Source organism: Ranitomeya variabilis, chromosome 2 (genome assembly GCF_051348905.1).
Source record: "Ranitomeya variabilis isolate aRanVar5 chromosome 2, aRanVar5.hap1, whole genome shotgun sequence".
NCBI classification, from domain to species: domain Eukaryota; kingdom Metazoa; phylum Chordata; class Amphibia; order Anura; family Dendrobatidae; genus Ranitomeya; species Ranitomeya variabilis.
The window spans coordinates 1,080,753,763-1,080,771,315 of record NC_135233.1 but is presented as its reverse complement, the minus strand read 5'-3'; the positions used below and the strand labels follow the sequence as shown (position 1 = coordinate 1,080,771,315).

The following is a 17,553-nucleotide window of genomic DNA, read 5'->3' as shown; positions in this document are numbered from 1 at the left end:
TCCGTGCTGACACATTGGAACGAGTGTGCACTGGCCGCTAATTTTAGAAATGGCCTTTCTGAGGCCATTAAGAATGTTATGGTGGGTTTTCCCATTCCCACAGGTCTGAATGATACCATGTCCCTGGCTATTCAAATTGACCGGCGGTTGCGGGAGCGCAAAACCGCAAATTCCCTCATGTTGTTGTCTGAACAGACACCTGATGTGATGCAATGTGATAGAAAAACCGCAAATTCCCTCATGGTGTTGTCTGAACGGACACCTGATTTGATGCAATGTGATAGAATCCTGACTAGAAATGAGAGGAAAATTCATAGACGCCGGAATGGCTTGTGCTACTACTGTGGTGATTCTACACATGTTATCTCAGCATGCTCTAAACGTATATCTAAGGTTGTTAGTCCTGTCACCGTTGGTAATTTGCATCCTAAGTTTATTCTGTCTGTAACTTTGATTTGCTCACTGTCATCTTATCCTGTCATGGCGTTTGTAGATTCGGGTGCTGCCCTGAGTCTTATGGATCTCTCATTTGCTAAGCGCTGTGGTTTTATTCTTGAACCATTAGAAAATCCTATCCCTCTTAGGGGTATTGATGCTACGCCATTGGCAGAAAATAAGCCGCAGTATTGGACACAGGTTACCATGTGCATGACTCCTGAACACCGCGAGGTGATACGTTTTCTCGTTCTACATAAGATGCATGATTTGGTTGTTTTGGGGCTGCCATGGTTACAGACCCATAATCCAGTCCTTGACTGGAAGGCTATGTCAGTGTCTAGTTGGGGCTGTCGTGGTATTCATGAGGATTCCCTGATTGTGTCTATTGCTTCTTCTACGCCTTCGGAAGTTCCGGAGTACTTGTCTGATTATCAGGATGTCTTTAGCGAGTCCAGGTCCAGTGCATTGCCTCCTCATAGGGAATGTGACTGTGCAATAGATTTGATTCCAGGCAGTAAATTTCCTAAGGGAAGACTGTTTAATCTGTCGATACCTGAACATACCGCTATGCGTTTATATATCAAGGAGTCTCTGGAGAAAGGACACATCCGTCCGTCTTCTTCCCCTCTTGGTGCGGGATTCTTTTTTGTGGCTAAAAAGGACGGATCTTTGAGGCCTTGTATTGACTATCGGCTTTTAAATAAGATCACTGTCAAATTTCAGTATCCTTTGCCGCTGTTGTCTGACTTGTTTGCCCGGATTAAAGGTGCCAAGTGGTTTACCAAGATAGACCTTCGTGGTGCGTACAACCTTGTGCGCATTAAGCAAGGGGATGAATGGAAAACCGCATTCAATACGCCCGAAGGTCATTTTGAGTACTTGGTGATGCCTTTTGGGCTCTCTAATGCCCCTTCAGTTTTTCAGTCCTTTATGCATGACATTTTCCGGAACTATCTGGATAAATTTCTGATCGTTTATCTGGATGATATTCTGTTTTTTTCTGATAATTGGGACTCGCATGTGGAGCAGGTCAGGATGGTCTTTAAAATTTTGCGTGAAAATTCTTTGTTTGTCAAGGGCTCAAAGTGTCTTTTTGGTGTACAGAAGGTTCCCTTTTTGGGGTTCATTTTTTCCCCTTCTGCTGTGGAGATGGACCCAGTCAAGGTCCGAGCTATTCTTGATTGGACTCAGCCCTCGTCAGTTAAGAGTCTTCAGAAGTTCTTGGGTTTCGCTAACTTCTACCGTCGTTTTATCGCTAACTTTTCTAGCATTGTGAAACCTTTGACGGATATGACCAAGAAGGGCTCCGATGTGGTTAATTGGGCTCCTGCTGCCGTGGAGGCCGTTTTGTCGCAGAGAGGCCCAGGTTGCTCTGTTATGAGACCTTGCGCCTTTTTCTCTAGGAAGTTTTCGCCTGCGGAGCGAAATTATGATGTGGGCAATCGGGAGTTGTTGGCCATGAAATGGGCATTTGAGGAGTGGCGTCATTGGCTCGAGGGTGCTAAGCATCGTGTGGTGGTCTTGACTGATCACAAAAATCTGATGTATCTCGAGTCTGCTAAACGCCTGAATCCTAGACAGGCCCGCTGGTCATTGTTTTTCTCCCGATTTGACTTTGTTGTCTCGTATTTACCAGGTTAAAAGAATGTGAAGGCCGATGCTCTTTCCAGGAGCTTTGTGCCTGATGCTCCTGGAGTCGCTGAACCTGTTGGTATTCTTAAGGATGGTATTATCTTGTCAGCTATTTCTCCTGATCTGCGACGTGTGTTGCAGAGATTTCAGGCTGATAGGCCTGATTCTTGTCCACCTGACAGACTGTTTGTGCCTGATAAGTGGACCAGCAGAGTCATTTCCGAGGTTCATTCCTCGGTGTTGGCAGGTCACCCAGGACTTTTTGGCACCAGAGATCTGGTGGCCAGATCCTTTTGGTGGCCTTCCTTGTCTAGGGATGTGCGGTCATTTGTACAGTCCTGTGGGACTTGTGCTCGAGCTAAGCCTTGCTGTTCTCGTGCCAGCGGGTTGCTCTTGCCCTTGCCTGTCCCTAAGAGACCTTGGACACATATCTCCATGGATTTCATTTCTGATCTTCCGGTGTCTCAGGGCATGTCTGTTATCTGGGTGATATGTGATCGCTTCTCCAAGATGGTCCATTTGGTTCCTTTGCCTAAACTGCCTTCCTCTTCCGATCTGGTTCCTGTGTTTTTCCAGAACGTGGTTCGTTTGCACGGCATCCCTGAGAATATTGTGTCAGACAGAGGATCCCAGTTCGTTTCCAGATTATGGCGATCCTTTTGTAGTAGGATGGGCATTGACTTGTCGTTTTCGTCTGCTTTCCATCCTCAGACTAATGGACAGACGGAGCGAACTAATCAGACTTTGGAGGCTTATTTGAGGTGTTTTGTCTCTGCTGATCAGGACGATTGGGTGACCTTCTTGCCGTTAGCTGAGTTTGCCCTTAATAATCGGGCTAGTTCCGCCACCTTGGTTTCGCCGTTTTTCTGCAACTCTGGTTTCCACCCTCGTTTTTCTTCGGGTCATGTGGAACCTTCTGACTGCCCTGGGGTGGATTCTGTGGTGGATAGGTTGCAGCGGATCTGGAATCTTGTGGTGGACAACTTGAAGTTGTCACAGGAGAGGGCTCAGCGCTTTGCCAACCGCCGCAGCGGTGTGGGTCCCCGACTACGTGTTGGGGATTTGGTGTGGCTTTCTTCCCGCTTTGTTCCTATGAAGGTTTCCTCTCCCAAATTTAAACCTCGTTTTATTGGTCCTTACAAGATATTGGAAATTCTTAATCCTGTATCCTTTCGCCTGGATCTACCTGTGTCGTTTGCTATCCACAACGTGTTTCATAGGTCCTTGTTGCGGCGGTACGTTGTGCCTGTGGTTCCTTCTGCTGAGCCTCCTGCTCCGGTGTTGGTTGAGGGCGAGTTGGAGTACGTGGTGGAGAAGATCTTGGATTCTCGTCTCTCCAGGTGGAGGCTTCAGTACCTGGTCAAGTGGAAGGGCTATGGTCAGGAAGATAATTCCTGGGTGGTCGCCTCTGATGTTCATGCGGCCGATTTTGTCCGTGCCTTTCACGCCACTCATCCTGATCGCCCTGGTGGTCGTGGTGAGGGTTCGGTGACCCCTCACTAAGGGGGGGGGTACTGTTGTGATTTTGCTTTTTGCTCCTTCTAGTGGTCATTAGTGATTTGACTCTGGAGCGTCTGTCTTTTCCTATATCCTCACCTGGGCCGTTAGTTCAGGGGCGTTGCTATATAAGCTCCCTGGACCTTCAGTTCAATGCCTGGCATCGTTGAAATCAGAGCTAATCTGTTGTGCTCTTGTCCTCTGATCCTGGTTCCTGTTTTTCAAGCTAAGTCTGCTTCTTTGCTTTTTGCTTTTGTTTTGTTTGGTATTTTTGTCCAGCTTGTTCCTATCTGTATCCTGACCTTTGCTGGAAGCTCTAGGGGGCTGGTGTTCTCCCCCCGGACCGTTAAACGGTTCGGGGGTTCTTGAATCTCCAGCGTGGATTTTTATAGGGTTTTTGTTGACCAGATAAGTTATCTTGCTATATTCTGCTATTAGTAAGCTGGCCTCTCTTTGCTGAACCTGGTTCATTTCTGTGTTTGTCATTTCCTCTTACCTCACCGTTATTATTTGTGGGGGGCTTGTATCTTGCTTTGGGGTCCCTTTCTCTGGAGGCAAGAGAGGTCTTTGTTTTCTTCTCCTAGGGGTAGTTAGATTCTCCGGCTGGCGCGAGTCATCTAGCGATCACCGTAGGCATGATCCCCGGCTCCTTCTAGTGTTGGCGTTAGGAGTAGCTATTTGGTCAACCCAGTTACCACAGCCCTATGAGCTGGATTTTTGTATCTTGCAGACTTACACGTTCCTCTGAGACCCTGTCCACTGGGGTAATAACAGGAGCCTTCAGCTACATAGAAATACATGCAGCCGCACACTCCGGTCCCAAGTGCCGGGTATTGAGGTGCGAGACTCATGCGAGTTTCTTGCAAGGGTGACCCCGGTCTAACTCAAATTTCGTGTGTGTGTCTTTATTTAAGGCCGGGATCATACATGCGAAAAACTCAGACGAGTCTCGCAGCTTAAAACCCGGCACTGCCGCCATCACTGGGCTACATAGAAATACATGCAACAGCACGCTCCACTCCGGAGTGCCGGAGGCAGTGTCGGGTATTAAGATGTGAGACTCGTCCGAGTTTCTCGCATGTGTGATCCTGGCCTAACTCTTTATTACCATTATATTTATTACTAAACATCGGACTTGGTATTATCTATAGATCTATCTATCTATCTATCTATCTATCTATCTATCTATCTATCTATCTATCTATCTATCTATCTATCTATCAATTATTATCTATCTATCTATCTATCTATCTATCTATCTATCTATCTATCTATCTATCAATTATCTTCTATCTATCTATCCATCCACCTACTGTATGTATCTATCTCTCTGTGTGTGTAAACATTATTCTTCAATGGAGTATGTAAAAGAGGTTGGGCAAGAAATGACATCACAAATCTTTTTTTTTTCTTATTTCTTTATTTAGTTTTCAAAATCACACACAAATCCACATGTAAAAATGCATAAAAAATGCAAGTGACCTGTCAGTGACCTCTGCTGCAGATTTTACCTGCGTCAAATCCTGATGCAATGCTGACCGTTCATACATACCCTAAGGGGAGCCTAGGTAGGGAACATTGCTGTTGCATAGTCTTCCACCAGAATGGGATCACTGATGGATTCTCAGTAAATTTATTCTGCAGCCTGGAATAGACAATACATAGCTTAGTCCATAAAAGGTACACGGTTTATAATTGTTAATGAAACCTACTTGTCTAACAACAGAAAAAAATTCATTAAAATAAAATAAAATTGACCCAGATGTTGTTTAAAAACATCCTGCAATTACTTTTCTTCTTAAATATAATTTTAATTGCCACACCATGATGGACACTATTTTATTTTTGCTGCCTCCATGTGCCGATGTGTCCACCTCTTTAACTTTCCAAAAGTTCAATAGAAGCCCTAATTTCTCACAATAAATACTCTCAATACATTTTCACGACATGCCAACAAAACCCTATGCAGGCACCAAATCACATAAAAACTACTACACATATAACATAATCATCTCCCGACGGAGTATCACAAAGTCATTAACCTTGGAATTTATAACGGCAAAAGGAGTGATGAGGAAGGGCACCTCCATAATAACAGTTGGAATCAGAAAAATCTGATCTCAGCTGGTTAACTTAAAAAAAAACGTGATCTCTTTGACAAAAGAAGAGGCTGTCACTTGGCAACTCAGAGCTTCAACGTCCTCCATAGGTTTTCTATGGGATTGAGGTCTGGAGACTGGCTAGGCCACTCCATGATCTTAATGTGCTTCTTTTTGAGCCACTTCTTTGTTGCCTTGGCTGTAGGTTTTGGGTCATTGTCTTGCTGGAAGACCCAGCCACAACCCATTTTAATGTCCTGGCAGAGGGAAGGAGGTAGTCACTCAGGATTTTATGGTACATGACTCCATCCATTCTCCCACTGCTGCAGTGAAGTAGTCCTTTGCCCTTAGCAGATAAACACCACAAAACATAATGTTTCCCCGTCCGTGCTTGACAATGGGGATATTGTTCGTGGGGTCATAGGCAGCATTTTTCTTCCTCCAAACACGGCGAGTTGAGTTAATTCCAAAGTGAAATCTGATGGCTCCTTTGTTCTCCAGGTCTAAGTTTTTCTCATGGTGAAAACTGGAGGATCATGAGAAGATTCACCATTTCCACTCTACGAGACCTCGGGATGGGCAAGAGGAGCCTAGAGGAGAAAATAACAGAGGAGTGTTCACACTTAATAAAGAACATTAAACATTTTAAAGGTTTGTAGTATAAATAAACAAATATTAAGTTTATTAAAAAGATTTATAGAATACTTTTTTGTAGCAGAAGGAAGATTTCAGAGTGGTCGCCCCAGGGCATACTTCGCTATGGTAAGTATTAAATTTGTCAAGTAAAATGAATGGGTGTGATCATCAAAAGGAGACAAGACTGGGGCAGTTTTGGGAAAAAAAAATACACCAATTTTTTTATATAAATAGAAAAAATCTTTTATGATAACTTTGCATTTCATTGCTTTGAAAAGCCATAAATGACACCTGCAATATTAACGTTACTAAAACATTCTGTCCCATTTGTAGGATCTTCATTTTTTCTCATTCTGATTTATTGACCAAGTAAATACTTATAGGCAGCATGATTTAAAGTCTAGCTATAGTTTTAAATTACCGTACTTTACAGAATAAGCTGTGATGTGTATATATGAGGAGCAATCCCATGTTTGGTCATAGTATAGCTTGTACCCTGCATCTTTTCATTCTTTCATTTACAGTTTTCCTCTCTGTCAGAGGTGTAATGACCACAGTCGCAGCAGTCACTGCTGACACCTGGCCCAGAGGACCAAGGGCATGCCGATGTCAGCAGAGACTTCAACTGGATGTACATCCTTGGAAGCACATCCAGCTGAAGTGTATCGGGTACATGTGCAACAATACATGCCGCCATACGATCAAAGGCTAGCAGCTGACATCGGCATGTGACGGGCAAATGGCAGTGACGTCATACGCTCCTGTCGGACACCGAAGTCAATTGCTGACTTCACAAGAGGAAGCGTTTGGCAGGAAAGTGAAGAGAAGCTGAGTATTTATTTACTTCATGTTATTCACATAAAATATTATTCACATATAATATTACTAATATGTTTATTCCTTAGTCCCATACTCTCCCTTTGTCTCTGTTCTCTTCCAGTCAAACCTTCGTTCTCCTCTCCTTTCCAATTCCTTTCTCACCATGTCTAGGGGATCATTGCACATACGCAGGTTCCGTATGTTTCCTCTTCTTCTTAATTCCCTTATCGCCATGTCCAGGAGATCATTGCGCACACCCAAGTTCTGTATGTTTCCTCTTCTTCTTAATTCCATTATCGCTGTGTCCAGGAGATCATTGCGCACGCGCAGGTTTCGTACACCCCCTCTGACTTCCGGAAGCGCAGACCCACCTGACCGCAGTGCGTTCCACTGTGTGTCACGATGCGCAATTTTGGAAGTCCCATTGGTAAGGTGGGACGACCCTGTAAGCGCGCCCTGATACGAACTCCTTGGAGACTTCCAGAGCTCAGCACCATAGCGTAAACAGTATAAAATTACCCCAAGCACCTTCCTAACCCGTCCACGCCCCTTTTGATGAAGCTATTGCGAAACGGCGCTCGTCGGGCGCTGGGGAGCAGCACCAACACTCCACACATAGCGCCCGGATTTGCTACATTAACAGCTGCATAGCAGGTAATTGACTTATTGCAGTGTATTTCTTTCATTCCCTTTTGACTTCTCAGGCGCTGTATAGGCGGTGTAGTGGTTGTATCACTCCCCAGTTCGAATAGCAATAAGCTTTGCATTGCTGGGCATACCTCCATCTGCCTCTCTGTTTTAGGGAATATAGTAAACCGCAACATATTAATATTCCAGTCGTCTTTTCCTGCGTTTACATTTATTGTCACTGTGCACTTTATCTATTTGTTGTAACTACAAATTTCAGCTGTATTGAGGTTTGAATATTTACAGTTACACAATTTGTTGGATTTGTGCCTGGAAATCTCGCCCTGTATTTGGAGGTTCTTTTTCCCCCCTTTTTTGTTGTGTATAAATATACAAACTTTTAACTATTTATAAGAAATATATAATTTTTAATTGTACCCTTTATCACTTCTTTTCTTTTGTGGCACCTACCATATCAGAATATGTTTTTGATGTATTGTCGAAGTGACTTTAGGCTCTACTACAGTAAATAGGACTTTGGGAATAAACACAGTATGATGGGCCCGCAGCTCCCCTATACATAGTATGATGGGCCCGCAGCTCCCCTATACATAGTATGATGGGCCCGCAGCTCCCCTATACATAGTATGATGGGCCCGCAGCTCCCCTATACACAGTATGATGGGCCCGCAGCTCCCCTATACATAGTATGATGGGCCCGCAGCTCCCCTATACATAGTATGATGGGCCCGCAGCTCCCCTATACATAGTATGATGGGCCCGCAGCTCCCCTATACATAGTATGATGGGCCCGCAGCTCCCCTATACACAGTATGATGGGCCCGCAGCTCCCCTATACATAGTATGATGGGCCCGCAGCTCCCCTATACATAGTATGATGGGCCCGCAGCTCCCCTATACACAGTATGATGGGCCCGCAGCTCCCCTATACATAGTATGATGGGCCCGCAGCTTCCCTATACATAGTATGATGGGCCCGCAGCTCCCCTATACATAGTATGATGGGCCCGCAGCTCCCCTATACATAGTATGATGGGCCCGCAGCTCCCCTATACATTTTATGATGGGCCCGCAGCTCCCCTATACATAGTATGATGGGTCCACAGCTTCCCTATACATAGTATGATGGGCCCGCAGCTCCCCTATACATAGTATGATGGGCCCGCAGCTCCCCTATACATAGTATGATGGGCCCGCAGCTCCCCTATACATAGTATGATGGGCCCGCAGCTCCCCTATACATAGTATGATGGGCCCGCAGCTCCCCTATACATAGTATGATGGGCCCGCAGCTCCCCTATACATAGTATGATGGGCCCGCAGCTCCCCTATACATAGTATGATGGGCCCGCAGCTCCCCTATACATAGTATGACGGGTCCACAGCTTCCCTATACATAGTATGATGGGCCCGCAGCTCCCCTATACATAGTATGATGGGCCCGCAGCTCCCCTATACATAGTATGATGGGCCCGCAGCTCCCCTATACATAGTATGATGGGCCCGCAGCTCCCCTATACATAGTATGATGGGCCCGCAGCTCCCCTATACATAGTATGATGGGCCCGCAGCTCCCTGTCATGATTTGGCAGTCTGCAGTTACTTAAAGTGTCTGCAGACATTTATTCCAAGCCTTAATCAACTTTATAGTAATAAATTTCTTATTAATAAATTATTAAAGCACCACTCTAGGAGAGTTTTTTTTTCCACCGCTGGAGTGGTGTTTTAAGTGCAAGTCCCCTGCCATCGTCATATACTCATCCTCCGGCGTAGTCACTATTTGGTGGCACTGCTGCAGTGCCGCGGCTCTAACTTGTGAGTGCAGCTTCTGACTGGCCAGAAGTGAGAAGCTATGTCACAAGCGCTCAATGTAAGACTATGAGAGTGAGAAAGAGGCCAGAACGAGGCTCCCACAGACTCACACTGATTAGTGACCTCTGCGCTGCTCCATGAAACACTGGAGCCGCGGACAGGTCACAAACTGCAGGAGACAGAGCCGAGCGAAGACAAAAACATATGAAAATGCCAGAAGGTACTCATCAGACAGGGAGCAGGGGACTTGGATTTTCAGCACTACTCCAGAGGTGAAATAAAAAAAAATACTGGAGTAGTGCTGTAAGTGGGATGCAGCTCTTGGTTACAGTATGGAGGCTTCTTATACTAATTTCCATAAAAGACCCAGGTGGTATGTATCAAAAGCCCCCTGCCCCCTTATCTCCAGCCTCCCCAGACAGCAAATTTTACATGTGATGGATATAATATCATAACAAAGCATTATAATATTCAGCCTCCAGTGCCCTATTCCCTTCCCCCACTTTAGCCCCAACAATACCCCCCATCATCTCACATCCACCCCCTCAGTGCCCTGTCCCACCTCAACCACTTTCAGCCCCCACAACACCCCCATGGTCTCACATTCACCCCCAGTGCCCTGTCTCCCCTCCCCCACAATACCCCCATGGTCTCACATTCACCCCCCAGTACCCTGTCCCCCTCACACACTTTCAGCCCCCACAATACCCCCATGGTCTCACATTCACCACCCAGTACCCTGTCCCCCTCACACACTTTCAGCCCCAACAATACCCCAATGGTCTCACATTCACCTCACAGTGACATACCTGAATTTAGTAAACCTAATAAGTTCCATCCCCACTTACTGATGAAGTTTGCAGGCAGGACCAGGAAGTGTCTAAGTGAAATGAAAGGTGGGCACTAGGACCCAGCGTGCTTGAGCCAATCCCAGCATGCACATTGTAAAGAAAAGTTACAGCTGGGGAAAAGCATCATCATCAGGTCAGACAGGCAACACCATTCACTGCAGGAGGGAGACTGCAGCCGGCCACTGTGCTAGCAGCATGCAGAGTCTCCTGTTGTGGATTCTGTTTGTGGGCTCCCTCTGGTGGTTACTGCTGGTACTGGGTAACTTTGGTGGGTTGCGGCCTTTGGTTTCCACCTGTCCATCAGAGGCTGGGTGTTTCCTATTTTACCTGGCCTTTCTGTCATTTCCTTGCCGGCTATCAATGTATTCAGATGTGCTCTGTTTTGTTCCTGCCTACCTGCTCCCAGATCTTTCAGGATAAGCTAAGTGCTGATTTTCAGTTGTTTGGTTTTTTGTCCAGCTTGCTTATTATGTCTCTATGCTAGCTGGTAGCTCTAGTGGACTGAGGTTCTCCCCATGTGCCATGAGTTGGCACATGGGTTCTTGTAATCTCAGGATGGTTTTTTGATTAGGGTTTTTTGCTGACCGCTCAGACCCCTTTGTATCGTTCTGCTTTCTAGTTTACAGCGGGCCTCTATTTGCTAAACCTATATATATCATCTCTATGTGTGTGCCTTCCTCTCATTTCACCGTCAATACATGTGGGGGGCAACTATACCTTTTGGGGTTCGTTCCTCTGGAGGCAAGTGAGGTCTTTATTTTCTCTGCAGTACTAGTTAGCTCTTAGGCAGGTGCGTGGCGTCTAGAACCAACGTAGGCACGCTCCCTGGCTATCTCTAGTTGCGTTTGTCAGGCGTAGGGCAGCGGTCAGCCCAGGTTCCATCACCCTAGAGCTCGTCCGTTATATATTTGTACCTTGCTTGTCCTGTGCTATCCCTAGCCATTGGGATTCATGACAGAATAGCCGGACCACAAAGTGTTAATTGTTTGGGCTGAAGCAGGAGAATAAGAAGTGTTTAAGGGAAATTTTTTTTTTTTTTTTTCCCTTCAGAGTTTTGCTGCCTAGCCCTTAATTGCTGTCTAGCTGCTTCTTACCTCCTCTTAACCCTTGAATGGCTCTGATCTTAGCTGTTTAACATGGATGTCCAGAGTTTGGCTTCCAGCCTGAGTAATCTCGCGGCAAAAGTTCAAAACATACAGGATTTTGTTGTTCACACTCCCATGTCTGAACCTAGAATTCCTATTCCAGAGTTCTTCTCTGGAGATAGATCTACCTTCCTGAATTTCAGGAACAATTGTAAATTGTTTCTTTCTTTAAAATCTCGCTCCTCTGGAGACCCTGCTCAACAGGTCAGGATTGTAATATCTTTCCTGCGGGGCGACCCTCAGAATTGGGCATTTGCATTGGCACCAGGGGATCCTGCATTGCTCAGTGTGGATGCATTTTTTCTGGCATTGGGATTGCTCTATGAGGAACCCAACCTGGAGATTCAGGCTGAAAAGGCTTTGTTAGCCCTCTCTCAGGGGCATGATGAAGCGGAAATATATTGTCAAAAATTTCGGAAATGGTCGGTGCTTACTCAGTGGAATGAGTGCGCCCTGGCTGCAAACTTCAGAAATGGTCTTTCTGAGGCCATTAAGGATATTATGGTGGGGTTCCCTACGCCTACAGGTCTGAATGAGTCTATGGCTATGGCCATACAGATTGATCGGCGTTTTCGGGAGCGCAAACCCGTGCACCAGTTGGCGGTGTCTTCTGAACAGGCACCTGAGACTATGCAATGTGATAGAATTCAGTCCAGAAGTGAACGGCAAAATTATAGGCGGAAAAATGGATTGTGTTTTTATTGTGGTGATTCAGCTCATGTTATATCAGCATGCTCTAAACGCACAAAAAAGCTTGATAAATCTTTTGCCATTGGTACTCTGCAGCCTAAGTTCATTTTGTCTGTGACTCTGATTTTTTCACTGTCTTCCATTTCCGTTGATGCCTATGTGGATTCGGGCGCTGCCCTGAGTCTTATGGATTGGTCATTTGCTAAACGCTGCGGTTTTAGTCTGGAGCCTCTGGAAGTTCCTATTCCTCTGAAGGGAATTGACTCTACACCATTGGCTATGAATAAACCGCAGTATTGGACACAAGTGACCATGCGCATGACTCCCGTTCATCAGGAGGTGATTCGCTTCCTTGTACTGTATAATTTACATGATGTACTAATGCTGGGGCTGCCATGGTTACAAACTCATAATCCTGTCATGGACTGGAAAACAATGTCTGTGTTAAGCTGGGGATGTCAGGGGGTTCATGGTGATGCACCTCCGATTTCAATTGCTTCATCTACTCCTTCTGAGATCCCTGAGTTTTTGTCTGACTATAGGGATGTTTTTGAGGAGCCTAAGCTCAATTCGCTCCCTCCTTATAGAGATTGTGACTGTGCTATAGAATTGATTCCTGGCAGTGAGTTCCCTAAGGGTCGTTTATTTAATCTGTCACTGCCAGAGCATACTGCTATGCGGAATTATATTAAGGAGTCCTTGGAAAAGGGACATATTCGTCCATCTTCGTCCCCTCTGGGAGCAGGTTTTTTTTTCGTGGCAAAAAAAGGATGGTTCCCTGAGGCCTTGTATAGATTATCGCCTTCTGAATAAGATTACAGTCAAATATCAGTATCCATTGCCATTATTGACTGACTTATTTGCTCGCATTAAGGGGGCTAGGTGGTTCACTAAGATAGATCTTCGCGGTGCGTATAATCTGGTGCGGATAAAACAAGGTGATGAGTGGAAAACCGCATTTAATACGCCTGAGGGCCATTTTGAGTATTTGGTAATGCCTTTTGGACTCTCCAATGCTCCGTCAGTCTTTCAGTCCTTTATGCACAATATTTTCCGTGAATATCTGGATAAGTTTATGATTGTGTATTTGGATGATATTTTGGTGTTTTCTGATGACTGGGAGTCTCATGTTCTACAGGTCAGGAAGGTGTTTCAGGTTCTGCGGGCCAATTCTCTGTTTGTGAAGGGCTCAAAGTGTCTCTTCGGAGTCCAGAAGATTTCTTTTTTGGGGTACATTTTTTCTCCTTCTACTATTGAGATGGATCCCGTCAAGGTTCAGGCAATTTGTGACTGGACACAACCTACATCTGTTAAGAGCCTACAGAAGTTCTTGGGGTTTGCTAATTTTTATCGTCGGTTCATTGCAAATTTTTCCAGTATTGTTAAACCTTTGACTGATTTGACTAAAAAGGGTGCTGATGTTGCTAATTGGTCTCCTGCGGCTGTGGGGGCCTTTCAGGAACTTAAGCGCCGGTTTTCTTCTGCTCCTGTGTTGTGTCAACCAGATGTTTCACTTCCTTTTCAGGTTGAGGTTGATGCTTCCGAGATTGGAGCGGGGGCGGTTTTGTCACAGAGAAGTTCTGATGGCTCGGTGATGAAGCCATGTGCATTCTTCTCTAGAAAATTCTCGCCCGCCGAGCGCAATTATGATGTGGGTAATCGGGAGCTTTTGGCCATGAAGTGGGTATTTGAGGAGTGGCGTCATTGGCTTGAGGGTGCTAAACATCGTGTGGTGGTCTTGACTGATCACAAGAATCTCATTTACCTTGAGTCTGCCAGGCGTTTGAATCCTAGACAGGCTCGTTGGTCGTTGTTTTTTTCTCGTTTCAATTTCGTGGTTTCATACCTGCCAGGTTCAAAGAATGTGAAGGCAGATGCTCTTTCCAGGAGTTTTGTGCCTGACTCTCCTGGAGATTCTGGGCCTACTGGTATCCTTAGGGATGGGGTAATATTGTCCGCCGTATCCCCAGACTTGCGACGTGCATTGCAGGAGTTTCAGGTGGATAAACCGGATTGTTGTCCACCAGAAAGACTGTTTGTTCCGGATGATTGGACCAGTAGAGTCATCTCCGAGGTCCATTCTTCTGTGTTGGCTGGTCATCCTGGAATATTTGGTACTAGAGACTTGGTGGCCAGGTCTTTTTGGTGGCCTTCCTTGTCTAGGGATGTGCGTACCTTTGTGCAGTCTTGTGAAGTGTGTGCTCGAGCTAAGCCTTGCTGTTCTCGGGCCAGTGGGTTGTTGTTATCCTTGCCCATCCCGAAGAGGCCTTGGACGCACATTTCCATGGATTTTATTTCTGATCTCCCGGTTTCACAGAAAGTGTCCGTTATCTGGGTTGTGTGTGACCGCTTTTCTAAGATGGTTCATTTGGTGCCCTTGCCTAAGTTGCCTTCCTCCTCTGAGTTGGTCCCTTTATTTTTTCAGAACGTGGTTCGTTTGCATGGGATTCCGGAGAATATCGTTTCTGACAGGGGATCCCAGTTTGTGTCTAGATTTTGGCGGACATTTTGTGCCAAGATGGGCATTGATTTGTCTTTCTCGTCTGCATTCCATCCTCAGACGAATGGCCAGACGGAGCGAACTAATCAGACCTTGGAAACTTATTTGAGGTGTTTTGTTTCTGCTGACCAAGATGACTGGGTTGCTTTTTTGCCACTGGCCGAATTTGCTCTTAATAATCGGGCTAGTTGTGCCACGTTGGTCTCTCCTTTTTTTTGTAATTCGGGGTTTCATCCTCGTTTTTCCTCTGGTCAGGTGGAGTCTTCGGATTGTCCTGGAGTGGACGTGGTGGTGGACAGGCTACATCAAATTTGGAATCAGGTGGTGGACAATTTGAAGTTATCTCAGGAGAAGACTCAGCAGTTTGCTAATCGCCGTCGCCGCGTGGGTCCCCGACTTCTTGTTGGGGATTTGGTGTGGTTGTCTTCTCGTTTTGTCCCTATGAAGGTCTCTTCTCCTAAGTTCAAGCCTCGGTTCATCGGTCCTTATAGGATCTCGGAGATTCTTAACCCTGTATCTTTTCGTTTGGATCTCCCAGCATCGTTTGCTATTCATAATGTGTTCCATCGGTCGTTGTTGCGGAGGTATGAGGTGCCCGTTGTTCCTTCGGTTGAGCCTCCTGCTCCGGTGCTGGTGGAGGGAGAATTGGAGTATGTTGTTGAGAAGATCTTGGATTCTCGTGTTTCCAGACGCAAACTCCAGTATTTGGTTAAGTGGAAGGGTTATGGTCAGGGGGATAATTCCTGGGTGGTCGCCTCCGATGTTCATGCGACTGATTTGGTCCGCGCCTTCCATAGAGCTCACCCTGATCGCCCTGGGGGTTCTCGTGAGGGTTCGGTGACCCCTCCTCAAGGGGGGGTACTGTTGTGGATTCTGTTTGTGGGCTCCCTCTGGTGGTTACTGCTGGTACTGGGTGACTTTGGTGGGTTGCGGCCTTTGGTTTCCACCTGTCCATCAGAGGCTGGGTGTTTCCTATTTTACCTGGCCTTTCTGTCATTTCCTTGCCGGCTATCAATGTATTCAGATGTGCTCTGTTTTGTTCCTGCCTACCTGCTCCCAGATCTTTCAGGATAAGCTAAGTGCTGATTTTCAGTTGTTTGGTTTTTTGTCCAGCTTGCTTATTATGTCTCTGCTAGCTGGTAGCTCTAGTGGACTGAGGTTCTCCCCATGTGCCATGAGTTGGCACATGGGTTCTTGTAATCTCAGGATGGTTTTTTGATTAGGGTTTTTTGCTGACCGCTCAGACCCCTTTGTATCGTTCTGCTTTCTAGTTTACAGCGGGCCTCTATTTGCTAAACCTATATATATCATCTCTATGTGTGTGCCTTCCTCTCATTTCACTGTCAATACATGTGGGGGGCAACTATACCTTTTGGGGTTCGTTCCTCTGGAGGCAAGTGAGGTCTTTATTTTCTCTGCAGTACTAGTTAGCTCTTAGGCTGGTGCGTGGCGTCTAGAACCAACGTAGGCACGCTCCCTGGCTATCTCTAGTTGCGTTTGTCAGGCGTAGGGCAGCGGTCAGCCCAGGTTCCATCACCCTAGAGCTCATCCGTTATATATTTGTACCTTGCTTGTCCTGTGCTATCCCTAGCCATTGGGATTCATGACAGTCTCCGTCAGATGGAGCAGACATTATACTGCTCTGCTCCTATGCTGTGTTCTGCCTCATCACAGATGTGGCCCCGCCCTGGCTCCCGGTGGGCCCCTTCATGTGACAGGGCCCGGGGCGACGGACCACTCTGCCCCCCAGTACCTACACTACAGCGGTGGGGTTACTTTCCTTGGAGCCGCTGTGTACTCTGCACACCCCCACATGTGGGAGTACTGTCCTTTAAGCTGCTTTGTGTGCTGTGCACCCCATCCTGTAGGAATACTGTCCTTTGTGGGTAATTTATCTGGATTGGTGTCTGTTTTTCACTAGAATGTTAAATAAATAATTGCCATTAGCCATCTAGCTGCCCTTTCTAGGGTCAAAACCTAATGTTTGTGGACTGCTATCTGTTTTTACTAGTTTGTGAAAAAAATAATTCCATTAGTTGTCTAGTTGCCATTTCCAGGCCCAAAAACTAATTTTTCTGGACTGTTTTCACCTGTCTATTTTTTACTAGTTCGTGAAATAATTATATGGCATCAGCCAACTAGTTGCCATTTCTAGGCCCAAAAACTATTGTTTCTGCCCTGGTGCCTGTTTTTTACTAGTCTGAAATAATTGACATTAGCCATCTAGGTGCCATTTCTAGGCCCCAAAAAAATGTATCTTTTGTCTGTTTTCTAATACTGTTGCAAAAAAATAAATCTACTCTTCCGCCATCTCTTTGAAAGTATCGTTTAAAAAATCCACTTGCAAAAATGAGAACATTAATTAAGGAATGTGGACGAGATCGCGGTGGTGCTGGTGTAGCTACTGATGGTTGTGGTGATGTAGCTAATCCAGGGAGAGGACATGATCATTTTTTCCCTGCTACGTGCCCAAATATAACACCTTTTTCTGTTGCACGTTATGCGTCCTTTAAAAGGCTTGAATACCGCTGCATGAATGGCGAGGAAACAAAATGTTGAAATGTGTTAGATTGGATGGCTGAGAGTGAATCCAGCTCCTTTGCATTATCTTCCACTCGGTCCACAGTAGAAAGTGCACAGTTGGCATGTTAGGACCATGGTCATCTGGCTTTCACTTCACTCCTTTGCAAATCAGCCAAGCAGTCTGAACTACAAGTCACGCAGCAGTCTTTTCTGCTTTTGACTCCATCGGCTGGGGTTCCGTGGCTCATCCACCTACCACAGCC

General features: G+C 45.9%; 1 protein-coding gene across 1 annotated transcript in view; it reads left to right on the top strand.

Moving 5' to 3' along the window:
* Positions 1-17,553, top strand: part of LOC143808729 (cytochrome P450 2K4-like) — a 98,021-nt gene that overhangs the window by 26,165 nt on the left and 54,303 nt on the right. The window contains exon 3 of the mRNA XM_077291671.1: positions 6,168-6,317. Within this exon, the coding sequence (XP_077147786.1) occupies positions 6,168-6,317 (150 nt within the window). The remainder of the gene's footprint in view (positions 1-6,167; positions 6,318-17,553) is intronic.